General features: G+C 40.1%; 1 protein-coding gene across 1 annotated transcript in view; it reads left to right on the forward strand.

Annotated features, from left to right (window-relative positions):
- The first annotated feature begins 18450 nt into the window (after positions 1-18450).
- CD2AP (CD2 associated protein) overlaps positions 18451-21910 on the forward strand; it is a 110062-nt gene continuing 106602 nt past the window's right edge. Inside the window, exon 1 of the mRNA XM_007127386.4 lies at positions 18451-18716. Within this exon, the coding sequence (XP_007127448.1) occupies positions 18713-18716 (4 nt within the window). The 5' untranslated portion in view covers positions 18451-18712. The remainder of the gene's footprint in view (positions 18717-21910) is intronic.

The raw sequence follows: 21910 nt of genomic DNA on the forward strand, positions 1-21910 counted from the left end.
CGCAGTTCTTCCTGCTAAATGGCTAAGATTGCATCTGACTGAGTGTCTGCAGCGTTGTCCTTTGATGAAGTCAGATTTCTAGTCACGGGTCAGATCACTGCTTGAAGCAGTTTCTTCCTCCCCACCCAGTGAATTCTCCAGGGAATCGTGCAGGTTTATGCAGATTTCTGCAGGCACTTGTTGGTAGTATTGGGAACAGCCGAGAATGGTCCTCCTTGTTCTAGTTACTGATTAACTTTTGAAGGCAATTCTTCTACAGCTAGTTTGTGTGTGTGTGTGTGTGTGTGTGTGTGACACAGAGGTCCTGTTTAGAGTGATTCCACACAAAGTTACACGCTGCTTTTCCTGATCAAGCAACAGCCCAATTCCTAAGGGTTGTGACCTTTATTGAGTCTGTTGGAATGAACATGAGTATGTTCCAGAGATCTGCTGTATAACACAGCACCAGTAGTTAACAGTAAGGTATTATGTACTTAAAAATTTGTTGAGAAGGTAGATCTCATGTGACCACAAGAAAAAAAGGTGGGGAGGGGCCACTTAAGGAAGCTTTTGGAGGTGATGGATATGTTTATTACCTGGACTATAGAGATGGTAACAAGAATATAATCATATGTCCAAAATCACCAAATAGTGTACATGTGTTAAGTCCAGTTTTTTGCATACCGTTTATACCTCCATAAAGCTGGGGGGAAAAAAAGAATAAAGTCCTATTCTCTTAGAAGTCTCTCAACTACCACAGAAGGAAAAACAGCATGCTTTCTCTCAGATGCTGCTCTGTGGTCACCTACAGGCTGACTAAACTCTTTTCCATTTAAGTCTTTTAGTGTCTGGGACTCCACAGGCCAATTCAGTGGCATGCCCAGAGGAATCAACAACCTGATTGCTGTGAGAGCTGTATACACATTCCTCAGAGAGAAAGCCTCAGGTTACCACTTCTACTCAATCCCTACTGATTGATAGGTTTCATTTTATATTACTAAGAGTGAGACTCATTCATTATGTACAGTGGAAGCATCATGGTTTTAGCCTGAGGTAAAGCAGATTTTGTCAAGACCTATATTTATAATCAAGGTTTTATATGTGTTTGATGATTATTAAATGCATATATCCAAGCAGACTCGCCTTCTCGTAAATTTCAACTGACTGCTCAGACTCTGCTATTTGAAAGGACTTGTCCAACTAGTAACCGAATGCTGTGTAGATCAACTTATTATCTTCCCCAGCCAAAATACCACTTCCTCTGGATTCCCCATTTCTGTCCCCACTTCTTTAAACAAATCTTTTTTCTAGTCTCTCGAGCTCAGCATTATATTTAATTTACTCATCAAAATATTTTCATGGGTTTGATTTTTGCAAGACTATCTTACAGAACTGTTCCCTTTTTGGAATCAGGCCTATAATTTGCAGGTGCCAACAGTGGAATTGTGGCTCCTGGCTATGGAATTCAGTCCAAATGGTTAGCCTGACCCAAGTTATGGATAATTGAAAGTCAGTCTTTTGTGTATATACTAGTTAACTAGTCACACCAGGAAATGGGAAAGTAGTAAATGAGAGCAAAATGCAAGATTAAGACAATATCTAAGTAATAGTTAATATTATTTTTTACACATAAATGATGTCAAAAATAGTAAAAGTAATATGAAACTAAATTCCAACAATTATCAATTAAGTTTCACCTAACTATGCTTTTCCTCACCTAGACCAAATAGAAAACACATTTATTTCAACGAGTATTAATTGACAAGTTTACCTTAGTCTGTGGACCAGCTATATAAGAATCATTGGAGATCTTTTTATATTGATTTTAGTTTACTTGGGTTTTTTTTTTGCCCTATCCTATTTAAAAAATTATTTAGTTGTGAATAACCAATACGTGTGCAAAGTACCAATTTAAATAGTTACAGAGGATAGTGCAATGAAAATAAACTGTCCTTCCCATCCCATCCTCCAACCATTCAGGTCCCTTCCCCAGCTGCCTCCACTGTACCAGTTTCTTGTATTTCCTTCCAGAACCATACCATGTATGTTTCTAGCAGACATCTTGCTTAATTTGTTTAATATCCATTCTCAGCCTCCTGCTAGTAATCCTTCCTGTGTTGCAGAGGGTAGAAAGCTAAAAATAAAATCTCCCAGCCTCCATTATAACCAGAGTTCTTGATGTGATTTATGTTCCTCTAATCAGATGCACTTGTATGACACTTGATTTTGAAACTGAGCTAAGTGAGGAGAGAGATAGGGCAGGGCATTTATTTTGCTGTGTGGAACCAGGCAGAGGCTGCATGATTCAGCAGTGTAGTACTGGATTCCCAATTTAGCAGAGGCAGCTTTCTGATTGTAGTGGAGGTGAGGTAGCTTTACAGACAACAGCCCTACCCACGGCTTCCAGATTCCATAGTCACATACCTGATTATATCAGAATTGTCAGCTCTCTGGTGGCCTCAGTCTGCACTGTATTCTTTGTAAATGACTCCTAGAAGCTTAGCTGAAGTCTACTTAGTTAATCAGCCAACTGTTCTGAGGCTATTGAAATAGATTCTGCTTAAACTAGCTGGAGTAGATTATATTTTCTGCAACTGAATCTTGATTTATAAAATGTATGTAAGTACATACATGGCAGTAGGCAGAATAATGGCCCTCCAAAATGTCCATGTCTTAATCCTTGGAACCTATGAATAGGCTTAATTCCAAAGGAAATTAAGATGGAATTAATGTTGCTAATCAACTGTTTTTAACATAGGGAGAGTATCTTAGATTATTCAATGTAATTATAAGGCTCTTTAAAAGTGGAAGAGAGGAAGAAAAGAGTCAGTCAGAGGAAGCTGTGACTTCAGATCAGAGAGATGCAAAGTGGCTGGCTTTGAGGGGAGAAAAAAGAGCCAGGAGGCAAGGAATGCGAGTGGCTTCTAGAAGCTGGAAAATGCAATGAACTACATTGAGTGTAAAAGTAAACATTGAGAAAGAGTTTGGGAAGGACATTGTATCATTTTTGTGCCGTAAATGTTTATAAAATTTAAAATAATACAGCAAAGAAAAATAGAAATTTTCTCTCATTGCAATTTTTGTATTGATAGTACCCTTGGTAATGTTGGCATTCCTTGCATTAAAGAAAATGATGTTTATGAAGTTTATTTCATTTTTAGTTATTTCTTTCCAGTTAAACTATTGATCGTCCAGAAAAAACGTCTTAGGGACTTCCCTGGTGGCACAGTGGTTAAGAATCCACCTCCCAATGCAGGGGACATGGTTTGATCCCTGGTCAGGGAACTAGATCTCACGTGTATGCCACAGCTAAGAGTTTGCATGCCACAACTAAGGACCCTGCTGGCTGCAACTAAGGAGCACACGTGCTGCAACTAATGGAGCTGGTGAGCTGCAACTAAGACCCGGTACAACGAAAAATAAATTTTAAAAAAGAAAAGAAAAAACATCTTGTACGGGAATTCTTTCCATTGTGTGATGAGAAATTAAAGGCAGGATGTCAATTCCATTTCAATATTTCATAGAGAGGAAAAACTTCAAAATCACGCACAATGATATCCATATTAAATCACCTTCATTCAGACAGAGTAAAGACTTTGAAGAAATGAAAAACAGAAAAGAGAAAAAAATGAGAAACAACAACCAATTTTCTCACCAATCAAAGAACAAAGCAGGATTTAAAAAGAATGCTGTGATAATTCCATATAATTGTGAATCCACGGAGACATTTCTCTAGTCAATTACCATTGGAGAATTAGGGAGGAGTGAAAATTTGGTGGCAATATTACAGCAGCATCCTATGTGGACAAGGCCAGTCTAAAAGTATATTGCTCACCCACTGTCTACTGTTTAAGATTTACAAAATATGCATAACAATGACCATAGGAGCAACTGAACAGACAAGAGTGCTAAGAAATTTTTGTTCCTGCTCTGTAATACCAAACAAAAATTCAACTTCTAAAATTTTAAATAAAATTGGAATAATACTTTTTAATGAAAAGTTCAGATTTATTCTTGTATGCCAGAATTTCAACCTACAATGGCGATATCTAGCTCTGATCATGAGTTCTTTTTTGTTTGTTTGTTTGTTTTTTAATGAATTTATTTTTTATTTATTTATTTTTGGATGTGTTGGGTCTTTGTTGCTGTGCGCGGGCTTTCTCTAGCTGTGGCGAGCAGTGGTTACTCTTCCTTGCTGTGCGCGGGCTTCTCATTGCGGTGGCTTCTCTCGTTGTGGAGCACAGGCTCTAGGTACGTGGGCTTCAGTAGTTGTGGCACACGGGCTTAGTTGTCCCTCGGCACATGGGATCTTCCTGGACTAGGGATCAAACCTGTGTCACCTGAATTGGCAGCCCGATTTTTAACCACAGCACCAACAGGGAAGTCCCTGATCATGAGTTCTGATGGAGATTAATTTTTAATACTCAATCAGTTGGAATTTAGTCAAAATGTGTGCTTGACATACTTTTAATGCTCAGTCAGGAACCACTTATTTACTGAATATTACATGTGCCAGTTCCTGGCTAACCTGGCAGCAGAAAGATAAATATCTACTCACGCTTACACAAGACAATTTATTGACTATGTTTTCTGGCCTAGAGTTTTTTTTTAATTTTTTTTAAATTTTTGGCTGCATTGGGTCTTCGTTGCTGTGCACGGGCTTTCTCTAGTTGCTGCAAGCAGGGGCTACTCTTCGTTGTGGTGCATGTGCTTCTCATTGCAGTGACTTCTCTTGTTGTAGAGCACAGGCTCTAGGCGCGTGGACTTCAGTAGTTGTGGCAGGACGGCTCAGTAGTTGTGGCTTGCGGGCTCTAGAGTGCAGGCTCAGTAGTTGCGGCACATGGGCTTAGTTGCTCCGCAGCATGCGGAATCTTCCCGGACCAGGGCTCGAACCCATGTCTCCCGCATTGGCAGGCAGATTCTTAACTACTACGCCACCAGGAAAGCCCCTAGAGCTTATTATAGATATTGAATCACTCTTTCTTGCAGAGTCAGGGTCCTTTTGTAATTCTAAACATTTAGAAGAGTTTATATTCTGAGGATGAGTAATTAGGATAAGGGGGAGTGTTTTGCACAATTTTATATTAAAACATTAAGAAATAATGAAATAAAAACATGGGAATAGATCAAACTCCAAATACTGATCAGGTACATACAGGATTAAGCATATGATAAAGTTGGCATTTCAAATCTGTAGAAGTACGGATTACTGCTCTCAAACATTATGATAACTACTCACTGAAGGAAAAACAAACCTGAATTCCAATCTTACTCCATCAACCCTAAATCAAATCCAAATATATCACTTTAAATGCAAAAAGTGAAATTATAATATGACCAGAAGTTCTTAGTTTGTGAAAATTTAGCAAGCTGTACTCTTATGCTACATATACTTTGCAATTATATATTATCGACAAACATTTCAAAACTAGATAAAGTGATAGGTTATTTTTTTATATATGTAAATTTATTTAGTTTATTTATTTATTTTTGGCTGTGTGGGGTCTTTGTTGCTGTCCGCGGGCTTTCTCTAGTTGCGGCGAGTGGGGGCTACTCTTAGTTGCAGTGCACGTGCTTCTCATTGCGGTGACTTCTTTTGTTGCGGAGCACAGGCTCTAGGCACGTGGACTTCAGTAGTTGTGGCAGGAGGGCTCAGTAGTTGTGGCTCACAGGCTCTAGAGCACAGGCTCAGTAGTTGTGGTGCACGGGCTTAGGTGCTTCATAGCATGTGGGATCTTCCTGAACCAGGGATGGAACCTGTGTCCCCTGTATTGGCAGGCGGATTCTTAACCGCTGCGCCACCAGGAAAGTCCCAGATAGGGTATTTATTTTTATAATTTTGGAGGAGAAAAGGCCTTTCAATGGTAACATAAAACTCAAATGTCATTACAAAAGATTGATGTTTAACTGCATGCAAGTTTAAACACTATTAAAACATTATCAGACATGAGATAAACACTATCAAAAGTAAAAAACAAACATCAGATTGGGAAAACATATTTGCAACACTTTGGACAGACTCCATCAGGCAGGGTCCACCCAGGAAAAGATATCCCTAAGCATTGTAAACAGAAACTAACATAGGACTTGTCTTCATTGGTGATGGAAGGGGTGAAAAACCAAAAAGAGATTGGCAAGAACAAAAGCTGGAGAAGATGTGGAGAAAAGGGAGCCCTCCTACACTTTTGGTGGGAATGTAAAGAGGTGCAGTCACTATGGAAAACAGTGTGGAAGTTCCTCAGAAAACTAAAAATAGAATTACCATATGATCCAGCAATCCCAGTCCTGGGCACATATCCAGACAAAACTTTAATTCAAAAAGATACATGCACCCCTGTGTTCATAGCAGCACTATTCACAATAGCCAAGGCATGGAAACAACCTAAATGTCCATGAAACAGATGAATGGGTAAAGAAGATGTGATACATATATACCATGGAATACTACTCAGCCATAAAAAAGAATCAAAAAATGCTATTTGTAGCAACATGGATGCAACTAGAGATTATCATACTAAGTGAAGTAAATCAGATTATCATACTAAGTGAAGTAAATCAGAAAGAGAAAGACAAATACCATATGATATCACTTACAGGTGGAATCGAAAATATGACACAAATGAACCTATCTACAAAACAGAAACAGACTCACAGACATAGAGAACAGACTTGTGATTTCCAAGGGAGAGGGGATTGGGGGAGGAATGGAGTGAGAGGTTGGGATTAACAGATGTAAGTTTTTATATATAGAATGTGCATATATATACAATAAGGTCCTACTTTATAGCACAGAGAACTATATTCAATATCTTATAATAAACCATAGTGGAAAAGAATATTAAAAATGTATATAGGGACTTCTCTGGTGGCACAGTGGTTAAGAATCTGCCTGTCAATGCAGGGGACATGGGTTCAAGCCCTGGTCCAGGAAGATCCCACATGCTGCGGAGCAACTAAGCCCGTGTGCCACAACTACGGAGCCTGCTCTCTACAGTCCGCAAGCCACAACTACTGAGCCCTTGTGCCACAACTACTAAAGCCCACACGCCTAGAGCCCATGCTCCGCAACAAGAGAAGCCCCTGCAATGAGAAGCCCGCCCACCACAACGAAGAGTAGCCCGCCCACCACAACGAAGAGTAGCCCCCTCTCACCGCAACTAGAGAAAGCCCTCACGCAGGAAAGAAGACCCAACGCAGCCAAAAAATGTATAAATAAATAAATTTTAAAAAATGTATATATATGTATAACTGAATCACTTTTCTGTACAGCAGAAATTAACAAAACATTATAAATCAACTATACTTCTATATTAAAAAGTTAAAGAAAAAAAAAGAGGATGGTAAACACCTTGGAAGTTATCAACAGCAGGTAGCCTTCTAGCTCCTAAACTGGAGAGGGAAAGGGAAGATGTGGTGTTCCCAGAGCTCAGGGGCCAAAATCAACTAGCTGAAGCCCAAACCATGTCAGCGGACAGTAGTGGATGCTGGAGATGCTGCTCGAAGTAGGTGGAGGGAGTGGGTTATCCCTTTCTCTGGCCCTCTGTATTAGTTTCCCATTGCTGCTATAACAAATCACTGCAAACTATGTGGCTTAAAACAGCACAAACTTATAATTTTACAGTTCTGGTGTTCAGAAGTCTGAAATGGGCCTCAGTGGGCTAAAAACAACTGTCAGCAGTGCTGTATTTCTTTCTGGAGGCTCTAGAAGAGAATCTGTTTCCTTGGCTTTTCTAGCTTCGAGAGGCTAGAAGCCTTGGGTATGGCCCCTTCCTCATCTTCAGAGCCAGCAATGACTCTTCAAGTCCTTATGCTACCGTCTCTGTGGCTCTCCTGCTCTGGCTCCCTCTTGCACTTTTAAGGATCCTTATGACTACATTGAACCCACCTGGATAACGCAGGATGCTCGCTTTATCTTAGGGTCAGCTGATTTTGCAAACATAATGCTATCTGCAACTCAATTCCCTTTTGCTATGTAACATCACATGTTCGTAGGTTCCAGGGATTAGGACCTAGGCATCTTCGAAGGGCCATTATTCTGCCTTCCACACCATCCAACCACCCATCAGTGCCTCTCATCGTCCAATCTCAGCTGGAAGACAGTTGACTGGGAAAGCAGTATGCAGGGATCAGCACTCCATACCTTTGCTTACCCCACACACCTAGAGGAAAAAGAGAAGTAGATCTAAGAGCAGATGGATACCCAGAAAAATGACAAACATCTCTAGAATAAAGAGCTTTTATAAAGCATTGAGAAAATAATAAATAAAAACAGGAAGATGAGCCAAGAATATGGGCTGGAGGGCTGGCAATTTTATTTTATTTATTTAGTTTTGGCTGTGCCGTGCAGCTTGAGGGATCTTAGTTCCCTGACCAGGGATCAAACCCGTGGCCGCTGCAGTGGAAGCCTGGAGTCCTAACCACTGGACCACCAGGGAAGTCCCCAGGCTAGCAATTTTAGACAAAGAAGTAAAAGTAGTCAATCTATAAAGATTCTCAGCCTCCCAAATATAAGTTGAAACAACGAGCTATAATATTTCTCCTACCATATAGACTAAATTCAAAAGATCATTAAATACTCAGTTTTGGTGATAGTGTAAACTGTTGAAAATGAGTCATTGGCACAACATTTTTGGATGACTTTTGATCTAGCAATTGCACTTCTATGAAAAATTTCACACTAGTGTACAAAGTTTTATATACAAAGATGTTCACTGAGGCAGATTTATGGTTCCAAAAACTACAAAAACCTGGAAGTAATTCAAATACTCATTAATATAAAATTGGTCATGAATCAGTAAAACAATGGAATGCACCATTTGAAGCAATGACTTGATATGGAAATAAATGCATTGGCATGAAGATGCGTCCATTGATTAGATAGGAAAAGCACAGTTGCAGAGCAATATGTATAGTGTAATTATAAGCAATTTACATGTAAGAACATGAATAAAAGTACTGGTTAATATAAACCGAACTGTTAATAGAGGTTGTTCTGAGACATGGGCTTCTTTGGGACTTTCCCCTTTTACTTTACACATTTCTGTATTGTTTGAATTTTGTACAGCAAGCATTTTTTTACATAATCAGAAGAAAAGCATAAAAATGTGCATGTGATTAATATGTGGATTTAAGAATAGGCCAAGTTTTTATTTGTACTGGATAAATTTGATTTCAATTTATCACTTCATAAAAAAAATGCTCATCCTGAGTCATGATTAAAACATTCTCCTCTGAAAATGAATGGATGAATGAATGAAGGAATGAATAATTAAGAGAGATTTTCTCTCAGGCCTTTCGTCGTCTGATATTTCTGTCTCTGTCTCTCAAGAAATTTGTTTAAAGAGTTCCTCTTTCTCAGGCTTCTTCCCCTACAAATGAAACTGTCCTCACTGGCTTTCAATTCCTGTCTCTACAAGGTGTCTGCCATGAAGATCCTTTCCCTTTCATTATGGTTTAAGTAATATTCAAATAGACCCACTAACTAACACTTTCATTTGGGGAAGAGAGATCCTTAAGTGAACTTAACCAGAAATGGAAATTCCTCTGAGCCTGTTTCTCTTGACATATCGTTTCCCTGGGCCTTGGAAAACTGATGGTCTTTTAACAAAATTCTGCTGTGTGGTGATCGCAACATCTTTCTGTTTTGTAAATGTCTTACTGAATTGTTTAATCGGATTCTGAAACATTGAGCACGTCTCCCAATCCTGGGTTCTCGTTTCCACCTGATGTGAGGTGACATCGCACACGGGTGGTGACTAATTTCTTAATCAGCAGGGCATGACTCTTTAACATGTTTCGAGCACAACCTTGTAGTGTCGTAATAGCTCGGATTTCTTCATCCTTTGTATACATTTTAGGGGTGAGAGGTAAGGTTTGAAGAAGAAGGTGATGATTCCACATGGGAAAGGGAATACCGCATGCGTGTAAACACAAATATGCGTTTGCGCAGAGGCGGGGCTGATGAAACCCAGACTTCACCTGCAAGGAGTGGCTGCGCTGATGCAGGCCACAGGGTAGACAAGATTTTTCCAGCATTTCTCTCACATTACCAGCATTTATTTCACTCCTTCCTCCCTCCCCATAATTCTTAGAAAAAACTATGACCTCGTAATAAATAGAATGCATTTATTCTGAATATACATCTTCAGCTTTTTAAAAATAATATTTCTACCAAAATTCTGGTATGTAAAAATTAACTGAAAATTATGACAAGTGTTTAACAGGAGCTGTCTTCACCACAAAAGATAAGGGACCACTTAGTCAAGCATATACCTAAGTAATCACATCTTGGCTAATCATCTCCAGGAAAAGTTTGCCACAGAACGGCAAATAATGCATTTATAAGACAGTATTCATAAGAAGAATCTGACCAAATCAGTGAAGTCATAACTCCTTGATTTGAAATCTTCAGGATGTAGAGACATAATTGTATGGCATCTTTCTATTGTTGAATTTAGTACACAATTATTGAGAGCCTCCTTTGTGTTAGTGGTTCGCAAGAATGAAAAGATAGGGAGGACAGAGTCCCAGTCTCAAGGCCATCACCATCATAACAGGAAATGCACGTTGTACGATAATAGCTGTACTACAAAAGAAAATATACCAAACGTTCCAGGAGAGGCATAAGCACAGTGTTTCTGAGGAAGGAGAGAACACATTTAAGAAAGAAGGGGTCGTGTGGGAGGAGGCATGTGAGAAATAATATAGATGATTTACATTGTGTACTTGGGAAATGCAACTTCTTCCCTTAGACCACAAGTTCCAGGAGGGTAGGGCCCACGTCTCCTTTATCACTTCTCTACACCCATCTACACAAGCACCTTGTATACCTCCTGGCACAGAGTAGGTCCTCAATGAATGCATAAAGATGGGAAAAGAGATTAGCCTCAAGTGCCCACTCTGTCCCAGGCCCTTTCCTGGTTGATCTTTATAACAAACCATGGAAGAAGGATTCCTTTATATCCTCTTCCTACCCCTTTCTCTCTTTCCTCCTCTTTCTTTTATTTCTTTTTTTTTTTTTCTCCTCTCTTTAAACAAAAAAAGAAATCATGGCTTAAGGAGCAAATTGACTTGAGATAAACTGAAACATTAGCTGTGGAGTAGCTATGCATTCAAGCATAGGCTCTGCCATTTAATAAGTTATGTGATCTTAGGCAAGGTAATTACTGGTCTGTTTCCTGCTCTTTAAAATGGGGATGATAATACTATGATTCATAGCATTGTAGTGAGGACCGTACGAGGTGAGGGATATGAAGTGTGTAGGTCAGTGCCCGAGACTTAAAAATGGTCAGATGCTGTTAGCTGTTGCTAATACTACTTTTATTGCTAATATTGCAAAACAAGAAATAGCATCACCTAGTTCACTGATTTATTTTAAGTAATACGTTGAGATTCCGTGCTATTAATGTGTAAAAACTTTGTTACCTTAAAACTGTAACAATAAGGTCTCAATAAGGTCTAAGATTATTCTGTGAAAAGATATTTGGTGGCCAGGAAGGGTTAGGAGATCAGAAAGGCTACGTATGTAGAGTTTACTAGACCGGACAAACTGGATTGGCAATCAAAGGTCAGTGTTAAGAGAGATATGGTATAAGATAGAAAGGACGGGGGAGGAAGAGGGAAAAAGGAGGGGGATTTCGTCTAGGAAATTAAGGGTAAAGAAAAGGTAGCTCAAATATAAAATTATGAGAGGCCACATCAGAGATATGACTGTTGAGAGAAAAAAAGGGGACAGAGTGCTGTTGAAGCATCAATTCTAGAATGAAGAAGGTAGGCATGGTGTGCAGGAGATCATTTAGAAAGACTCAGGTTCCCTGCTTATAAACTGGAGGTATTGATATAAGCCTCAGGAGTAAGGAGGTTGAGGTGTAGTATGTGTCGCTGGAATTTATCCTCAGATATTTAAGCAGATGTGAGAAAAGGCAAATGCTGGGTGAGGAGGAGTGGGCTGACCAGGAGATGGAGGAGATCTGCTTAGGAGCCACATACAGCATGTGGTGCAGTTGTGGGAGTGGTGACGTGGCTCAGAAACCGGCAGAAAGGTACGTGAATTCTCAGGAATATGCAGAGAGGAACGTATTGGTTTATGAGCTTCTTTTGCTTTGGCAGGTATTTAATCCTGGGTTTCAAAAGAATGTCAGAGCAGGCAGTTTAAACACTCCAGTCTCAGATGGGACACAACCCTCGTTGTCATCTGTGCCCTTAAGGAAGTTAAGTAGGGATTTGAAATAAAGTTTCCACTTCTTGTTTCAGAAACAGTTCATGGTTAGATAAGCAGAAGCATAGACATATAACAGTTTGATGAGTGCCTTTTTTTTTTTTTTTTTTCAGTACGCGGGCCTCTCACTGTTGTGGCCTCTCCCGTTGCGGAGCACAGGCTCCGGACGCGCAGGCTCAGCGGCCATGGCTCACGGGCCCAGCCGCTCCGCGGCACGTGGGATCCTCCCGGACCGGAGCACGAATCCGTGCCCCCTGCATCCGCAGGCGGACTCTCAACCACTGCGCCACCAGGGAAGCCCCTATGAGTGCCTTTTAGGGTCACATTAGGCAGACACAGAAATGGTATTGCCCAAGGGATAATGGTTATAGATGGAGTCTTCTTCTGGATGTTCCTTTGGGTTATTTAAAAAAATAATAATAATTCATTCTTTGTCATTTATAAAAGCTCACAAGTGAAGAAAACATACATCACTAATATTTTTTTCAAAAGTCTACTCTTTTTTGAAACTTGTGATACGTATAAATATCTTCTGATTTGGGGGAAACAAGTTATTTGCATTTACTGCTTAGAATTTGCAAAGAGATCTAAATAAGAATACTAATTCATTACTAAATTCATACTAAAACAAGAATGTGCCCAGTTTATTGGTTTGTGCCATGTCTGCAAATAAGGAAAATTTTATTTAAATAAATGTAAGTTCAAAATAGTTAAGCATATCTTAGCTGGAAATCACAGTCCTTAAAGGCAGAGCTGCTGTTTTCACAGCGCCCAGCATACATAGTGTCTTGTCTCTTATGTTAGTTTAAATTTTTTTTTAATATTAGTGAAAAACATATTTATTAATTGGTTGAGGGTAGTGGGGCTTAATCAATGTTTATAGAACCAAATTTTTTGTACCTAATTTTATGAGACATCTGAATTTTTTTCTGTGGCTGAAAGAGCAAAGCAATTGCCTACTTAAAAGCCTTCATTAACTACCTATAACTTCTAGGATAAGACCTCAAATCATTTCCACAGCACATGAACTCTCTGTGTTTGACTATGGTTCTCCCAGCCTGCCCCCCCGGCCAAAGGTGTCCCAGGCTTTCAATAGTATACCTGCCTGTTGTTCTGGCTGTCTAAATACACTTCCTTGTCCTTATTGGGCAACTCCAATGTACCCCCCAAAGCTCCCCAATACTTGCTCTTTTAAGAGCAGGGACTATTGTGGGATGGGGGTGTGGGATGAATTGGGAGATTGGGATTGACATATATACACTACTATGTATCAAATAGATAACTAATAAGAACCTGCTGTATAAAAAATAAAATTAAATTTAAAAAAAGATATGGAAGCAACCTAAGTGTAAAAAAAAAAAGCAGGGACTATATTTTCTTTTTCTTTTTTTAAAGTATTTATTTATTTAGGCTGCACTGGGTCTTAGTCGCTGCATGTGGGATCTTCGCTGCGGCATGTTTTCTTTAATTTAAGAAATTTTTTTTTAGTTGCGGTATGCAGGCTCTTAGTTGCGGCATGCATGTGGGATCTAGTTTCCCCACCAGGGATCGAACCTGGGCCCCCTTCATTGGGAGCGTGGATTCTTACCCACTGGCCCACCAGGGAAGTCCCTATATTTTCTATCTCTATATTTATGACAGAGCAGGTGCTGATCTATAATGGGTGGTCAGTAAATGTCCATTGAGTTGAAAGAATGTGTACTCACGGCCAGAAATTCTTCACATGATATTGTGTGTATAATTGAATTGACTGATATTTGAAAAATGCAATGTATTTGTCATTTGGAATTGCTTAAAATATCTGACCCTTCAAAGGAGACTAGCTTTAACATTTTGAAAAAGTAATGCTTCTTGAAAGAGACTCTCTTTGATGACTTAGAACAAGGCTCTATGACTTACCTACCAACCACCAGCTCTGTAATGACACTACCATCCAAATAAAGTACAAATAACATTATTAAAAAGGTCCTTTCAGTTTGCAAAGTAGTGACTCATTTGGATGGGCTCATCATGTTTTTATTATTTATTTATTTATTTAATGGTAATTGCCTATTTTTAAAATTAATTAATTAATTAATTTTGGGTCTTAGCTGCTGCACACGGGCTTTCTCTAGTTGCGGCGAGCGGGGGCTACTCTTCGTTGCGGGGCGCGGGCTTCTCATTGCGGTGGCTTCTCTTGCTGCAGAGCACGGGCTCTAGGCACGTGGGCTTCAGTAGTTGTGGCAGACGGGCTCAGTAGTTGTGGCTCACGGGCTCTAGAGCGCGGGCTCAGTAGTTGTGGTGCACGGGCTTAGTTGCTCCGCGGCATGTGAGATCTTCCTGGACCAGGGCTTGAACCCGTGTCCTCTGCACTGGCAGGCGGATTCTTAACCACTGCCACCAGGGAAGTCCCTCATCATGTTTTTAACTAAATTTTTTCTTAATGTGCAATAATGAAAAGTGCTTAGGGAGACTATATGTTTGAGCACATGCCCCAAATTTCTAACAGAGTAGCAGGATTTTGTTAGAAGCTGATGGGTCCAGTTTGAGCAGGGACATTTTCTAGCTTCACTAAACTCACAGTATAGGCATTGTGTTTGACAGTATTATTTCCTTCAATTATTTTCTAAAGAATGATTTTTAAAAATTCAGGTTATACACTGATGTAATTTGTGCTTAAGTATACAGTAAACTAGCCAAGGCAAAACAAAATAACAATAAGAATGCTGGCTAGCAAATCTAGCTCTGTGGAACTGAGAATAAAGAAAAGAATTAGTTGCCTCTAAGATTTGAGCTAAATCAGTGTTTTAAAAATAACACAATCAAGTTAATATTTAATTTTCTTTAGAATAATCTTCCTGGTTAGAATAGTTTTCACCAGAAGGAAAGAAGGTAGATGGTTTTTTCAATATAGATATCTTCTGATAAATTCCTAAGAAAACATTAGGAAGACATGATGGCAGTGTAGAATGAATTCGATTGGTGGAAATTATGTCATTCTCACAGAAATTGTAATATTCTCTTTCATACCAGATCAATATTCAGCAGAAAAAAAAAGTGAGTGATTAGAATGGTTCAGGACTTCCCTGGCGGTCCACTGGTTAGGACTCAGCACTCTTACTGCCAAGGGCCTGAGTTCGATCCCTGGTCAGGGAACTAAGATCCCACAAGCCGCGTGGCGTGGCCAAAAAAAAGTAAAAGAAAAAAAGAATGGTATTAGTTCATTCGTCTTAGAAGGGTGGGGATAGATGGATAAATAAAACCTAATTCATTATAAGATAAAGGAAATAAAGACTAAAAGAAAAGGTAATTTGTTCTTAGCTGAAAGGAATTTGAGGTTAAATCTAAATCTAAATATATGATGAGACTATCATCTCACCATATTTTTTATCATCCAACTAATAGTTACTACTGAGGAAAGCAGTGTTTTGAGCTGAGCAATGTGCTAGTTACATAGAAATGTATAAAACATAGTGCCACACTTTGAAGGCCTCATTGAGGGGGTAAGACTCATAAGATGAAATGAGCTCCATGGAGTAATTAATAGCTAACATTTGCTCAGTACTCACAAATTTAGAACATAGTTTCACATACCATTTTGTAGGTTTAAAAAATACATTTCTAGATTTCATTCTTCCATTGGGATGTCCTTTGTCTTCACCTCTGGAAGACAGCATTAACTCCGGGATTGTGATTACTTCCTAGCTTTAGTTCAGTTTTCTCAACCTTTCGTATTGTCCTATTCCCTGATCTTTCCAATTTCTTTTATGATCCAATATGTCAACGTCACCTCAATGGGGTATTGCCCTCTGAATGTGCAAAGTGATTTTGCTTAATTTTCAAACTTCTAAAATACATGGTTTATGGTGGAAATAATACAGATCCTGAGATTTCTAGGCTATAACAGATTGTACTGATAGATACTTTATCTTGTCAGATTATGTGACCTGACTTCTGGTTAAAATAATATGTTCACCTTATCTACTTGTGGCCTCACTTCTTTATTGCTCATTTAGTCACTGAAACCTTTAACTAACTTTTAACTTTTCTATTCTATATATACTGAATATATGCAGCTATGTATATTACACATTCTGTCACGTATATTCTGAAATTATACTTTCAAAGGTAACCTTATTGTCAAATCCAGAGTTCTTTTTTCCCTCCTTCTGTTTGTTTTCCTTACCCTCTCTTCATTTCTATTTATTGGCCTTTCTTCTTAAAATATCTAGGATCCTAGAGACCAAGGTATTTAGTTCTCTTCCAATAGCTTATATTTTTCTTTATCTCCTTCCATGAATCCTCTTTTGCCTCCCATCAGCCTCATTTCTTTCAAAGTTTAAATCGTTTGCTTTCTTATGGGTTGCAGGAGCCAGACAGATTTCAGGGATATTGCGTTTGCATTTCCACTTTCACTCCTTACTTCTAGGACTCCTCCAGGTTGAAATTACTGCCTTCCTCCATGCTTTAGTTCAATTTATACCTTCCCCCTGAAGCTTGCCTTGCCCATAGTAATTTTCTTTTAAATTTTCAGGAATTTGACACTCTCTACCTCATACTGTTAATAAACTATCTGTTCATGTCTCACTTCCTGGTTAGAATTCAAAATCTTTGAGGGTAAGGGCTGGACTTCAGCTTTTTTGGTTTGTTTATTTGTTTGCTTGGAGGGGGACAATTAACATAATACTCAATAAATATTTGTTGACTGAAAAAAGTCACAATATGTTTCATGGTTTCAGTACAACACAGCCAATATGTACATCTTTTTGGGTGTGCATATTAAATTTTTTTCTTTTTTTCCTTTTTGGTTTCTGATTGTAACTGACAATTCTTGTTAAAAAGGTACCCTACGTAATCTTTTTAGAAATAAAAGATTAAAGGATGGCAAATGCAGGCCTATAGGAGATAGTGGAAATGGATATTTACAAAGTTGCTACTATGTGCCAGACACTGTGCTTTGCACTATAAAGATTTCTTTCGACAGACTCAAGAAACTGAAATCCAGCGAGGTTAATTTATCCAAAGTCCCACAAAAAATAAACGGCTGTGCTGAGTTTCAGAAACCCGGGTTTGCCTGGATGATTGTGAGAATTAAATGACAAAATTGCTTTAAAAAGCACCAACAAATGTTGCTCTCACACGCATCTGTCCGGGAACTGGGTTTGCTTCAACAGTAGAGGAAAAAAGTTGGCTGAACTTTTTTTTTTTTTTTTTTTCTTTTTGAGCTGTTTGGCATGTGGGTTATTAGTTCCCCTACCAGGGATGGAACCCATGCCCCCTGCAGTGGAAGCACAGAGTCTTAACCACTGGACCGCCAAGAAAGTCCCTGGCTGAATTAATTATATATATTTCTAACTCTAAGAAAGTGTCATGTCTGATTACAATAATCCTATGCTCTTTTTCATATTCAGGCTAGAAAAAAGTGCCAGGCAATCTCTCAAATCATGACTATCCCGACCTGCTCCCCCCTCCCCATCAGGTAACAATTTAAACCATACTTTCGAAAGAGAAAAGGGATTTAGAAAGTGGTCTTCAGCGGACAGAGACTAAAGGAACCCAATAATTTAATCCTGTAAAATAGAATTTACTCTGTGCCTAGGATTTTTTTCCGACTAAGAAATGCTTCTGATTCATGCGGAACTTTGCAAGGTAAACCGCGGGTTCTGATTGCAGCTGGACCTCTAAAGTTCGAAAGCAAGCGGTTTTTCTCTCTATTTCTGTCTTCTTGCATCTCTCTCTCGCGGCCTCTTTTCTTTTAGGTCCCCCAAAGCCTGCTGCAGCAACACTGCAAAGTGGGGCAACCCAGGCTCAATTTGCCTATCAGCAAAAACTCTTTGTATCCATCTGAAGCGACAAACCACACAACAAGCCTGTCCCAACAGCTTCGAACTTCAGGACGGAGGACTGGTCGCAGCTGTGCCGCACGGCTCCCCCATCCACTCCGCGCACCTGGACGCGGGCGGCGAGCGACCCCTGGCCATGACGTCACCGCACCTGGCAGCCGCCGGGGGCAGGCGGTGAGCCGGAACGCGGCGGGGGCGGGGGCGGGGCAGGGCCGGGGATTCTCGCGAGATTTTCCTCCTCCCGGCCCAGCTCCCGGCACCTTCCCGGCCTCTGTCCCTGTCTCCACCTCAATCTTTGGCGTCGCGTTAGAAGACTGCAGGCGCCGAGGGAGCGGCGGGGGGCGGGCTCCGGGGCTGGGCTGGCGCTCCGGGTTGGAGCCGGCGGCCACGACGAACCGGCAGGTCCCACCCCGTGGCGGGAGCGACCGGGGGTGGGGAAGCCGCCAGCTGGGCGGGCGGGGGAGGGCGCTCCAGCCGCCGCGAGTGAGGAGCGGCCGCCGCCTGTTCCTCACGGGCGGCGCGGACGGGACTGGCCGGGGAACGCCGCGGGCGGATGGAGGCGCCCTCTTGCCCCTCCTGAACTCAGCTGGGCTAGAGCCGAGCGGAGGGCCCGCCTCCTGCCGCCGGAGCGGCCGCGCGAGCAGCCGGAGGAGGAGCGGCGGGCGCCGGTCTGCTCCCCGCGGGAGCCCCCAGCATGGGTAAGGGACTGGAGGACGCTCCCGATTCAGGGAGGCGGTTCCCCTTCTCGATCTCGGCGGGGAGGGGGCAGGGGTCGGTCCCTGCGCGGCCACACGGCTCGCTCCCCGCCGCCCCTCCTCGTCCTTCCTTCCACCTTGCTCTTCTGGCGGAGAAGTGCTCCATCTCGTGCTTTCCTCTCTGCCTCTTTTCCTGGTCCCGGGAAAGGTGAGGGGATGGGGCGGGGGGCGCCCGATCACCTCGCCCCGCGCCTAGCTCCGCTCAGCCCCGAACCTCCCTTCTTCCCTAGCCCCTTCTTTCCTCCCAGATCCTGGTGGGATGGGGGAGGGTGATCGAAAAACTTGACAAACTAGCACTTTTAACTTCTTTATCTTCTGTGAACCTTTGTATAGATTGGCCTTTTAAAGCATTTTGTAGTTTGTTCGTTAGAAAAGGCAGTTTTTTTTTTTCCCCTGCTAAAACTTCCAAGGGTTGCCTCAAGGGCAGGGAAGCTTGAGTATTTACCCCGTTTCTACCTGGGCAAGTGTGTTGGCACTTAAATATTAAATCTCTTCCTGAGAACTGGATTGGCGTTTGGTAGGATTTCTGCGTTGAATCCTTTGAGAAGCAGTTTCCTGTTTGGAATTAGACTTCCTCGCTAGAAGGGGAGAAAAGTACAAGGCCTTATATGTTATTTACTATGTGCTTTAAAGTTTTTGTTTGAGCTAGAGAAAATGTGTTGCAGCCTGGTTTGAAAGGGAGTTTTGTTGAGTAGTGTAACAAATTTTTGATAACAAAGTTCAGTGTGGGCTAGGCACTATCTCCCTGAATCCTTTAAAAATGAAAAGCAGTTTAAAAGAGAACTTTTTTTTTTTAATCAAATGTGTGCCACCGTAAGGCATATGCATGCTCTGTAAGAGTAATCCCAGTGTTGGTTTTGTAGAGCAATCAGAAGGACGCTATCACTTCTTGCAGTTGAGGAAAGAGTTGGTACTGCTTCATCTCTACAAACTATTAACTGAAATTAATAATTTATGAAACTAACAAATGATTTAGGAGCAGGACAAATACAGAGTACTGCTGATGTGGCACCTACTGCCCACTCATTGTTTTGTGGGAAATGCCTTAAGGATAGCACGTTTATAGACGGTCGCCTAGCTCTTCTTTGTTTTCTTAGGCTTTCTACTTCTGTGCTCTCCTGTCTCCCTTTTGCTTTCAGGTAATTTTTGTACACATAGTGCTCGTAAGCTTTGAAACAGTGAAACCTTTGCTACTTGGAACTTTCCAAGGAATTCCTTTCTAATTTATTAGTTGAGCTTACTGGGTAATTGAGGGTTTATCCTCTAAGCTTCAAATTATAAAACGACTTTGAGTGAAAATCATACTAAAATTAAATATGGTATTCTTTTATGTTTTAAGTAGGATGCAGAATATAATTAAATCTTTTGATGACCTAGGGGCATCATTTGTGACCATCAGTTACTGTGGTGCCGTGAGGATCTGTTGGATTGTATATAGGACTGTAGATCAGATTTCTTTGCATTTTGAAGTTATTAAGTAAGCATTTTTCTGCTTCTCTATTGGATGTGCTTGTCACTGTGATCAGTGTCCCCCTTCACCTTCCCACTGGTAATTTTTCTACGCCATTTTTTCCTCCGGAAGTCAAATTTGTAATTCTGCATAAGGGTAAAAATGAGTTGACCCTTATTTAGTTGTGAGATCCTGTTTTGAGAAAAGTGAGTATCAATACTTGGACATTGGAGTATTTATTTTGATTGTTCGGAGGCCTTTTCTCAGTGACTTTGCTGTGTTCCAGTTAGGTGAGTTGCCAGATTATCTTGGTCAAGTGTGATGTTTGTACACTCTCAGCTTGACTACCCAGAATATGTTTTAAAGGTTGATTACTTGGGTGCATTTGCAGTTAATTTTTGAAAGGTATTTGTCAGATATTGTCATATGAATGTGTACTTTAAATTTATTGGTCATGTATTCATAATAAAATTATCAAAATCATTTAAAGGGAGTTTTTTCTTTAATATTAATCTAACATACTTGGTTTTGCTGTCAGAAGTCTTTATTTCTTATGACTTAAGACGATAGCTTAAAATATTTACGTGGTATTTTATCTGGTTCATCACAAAATGAAAAATCTTTAATTTCTTCGTTTCGAAATAACTTGGATACCTATTAAGTGATGGTTCTTAACATTTAGATGGTACAGCTAGAGAGTTAGAGCGTGCTTGGGCTCTGAACTGGGACAGTTTAAGGTCAAATCCTGGCTCTTCTACCTACTAGCTGTTGTGACTGAGCTTCAGTTTCTTAATCTATAAATGGGATAGAGCTATCAACCTTATTATAGGTTGTTAGGAGGATCGAATGAGTTAATACTTGTAAAGTGCTTAGAACAGTGCCAATGTTGGTTGCTATTTTCATTTTCAAATAAATTTTCCTAAATCTTGCATCAACTTGAAAAAACAATTCTCAATGTTTGACCTTTGTTAGAAGCATGATATTGTCTTTGAGGGACCAGTGGTATGAGATGATTTTGTATCAATGCAGAAACAGGAAGATAACATTCAAAGTTCGATATACTGTGAGAAAGTTCATTATTTGTAGTAAGTTTAGTAGTTTAGGAAAAACTAAGTGGGATGAGTATTAGTAGAGACTTATTTGAATTTTATCTTAAACTAAAGCACTGTTTTTAGTTTGTGCATTTATTAAATGTGGAAGAATGCTTATCATAAGGAAATTTGAGGCCTTCCATGTGGAAGAATTGGGGAGAGCTTGAAAAAGATGGAAAGGCAATACTTATATTTCTTATTCCAAAAGTACAGATCTACATTTTGGAGTGGAATAAGACAGAAAGCAAATGGCACGAAGTGTTACTATATATAAATTTTTATTTCTGAAAAAGTAAGCAGATTTTAAGGATTGAATTTCTCTTAATTTTAGATAAGGTTATGAACTTTTTAGTTTAAATTATTTTTTACCACCTCACGTATAATAAGTCAACATGTTTAAATTATGAGGCAGTTAATGGGCAGAAATATATACTTGGTTTAGAGATAATATGTGTACTTCAGTAATACAGTGATTTATTTCTTTTCTTTGATTCACTTTTTGGATAAAATCTGGATTCATACAAATAAGTAGTGGCAACTGGAAATTGCCTCCTGGCGGCTCACCTTTCAATTTCAGGATTTACTTCAATTAAACT

This window comes from Physeter macrocephalus, chromosome 18 (genome assembly GCF_002837175.3).
Source record: "Physeter macrocephalus isolate SW-GA chromosome 18, ASM283717v5, whole genome shotgun sequence".
NCBI lineage: Eukaryota > Metazoa > Chordata > Mammalia > Artiodactyla > Physeteridae > Physeter > Physeter macrocephalus.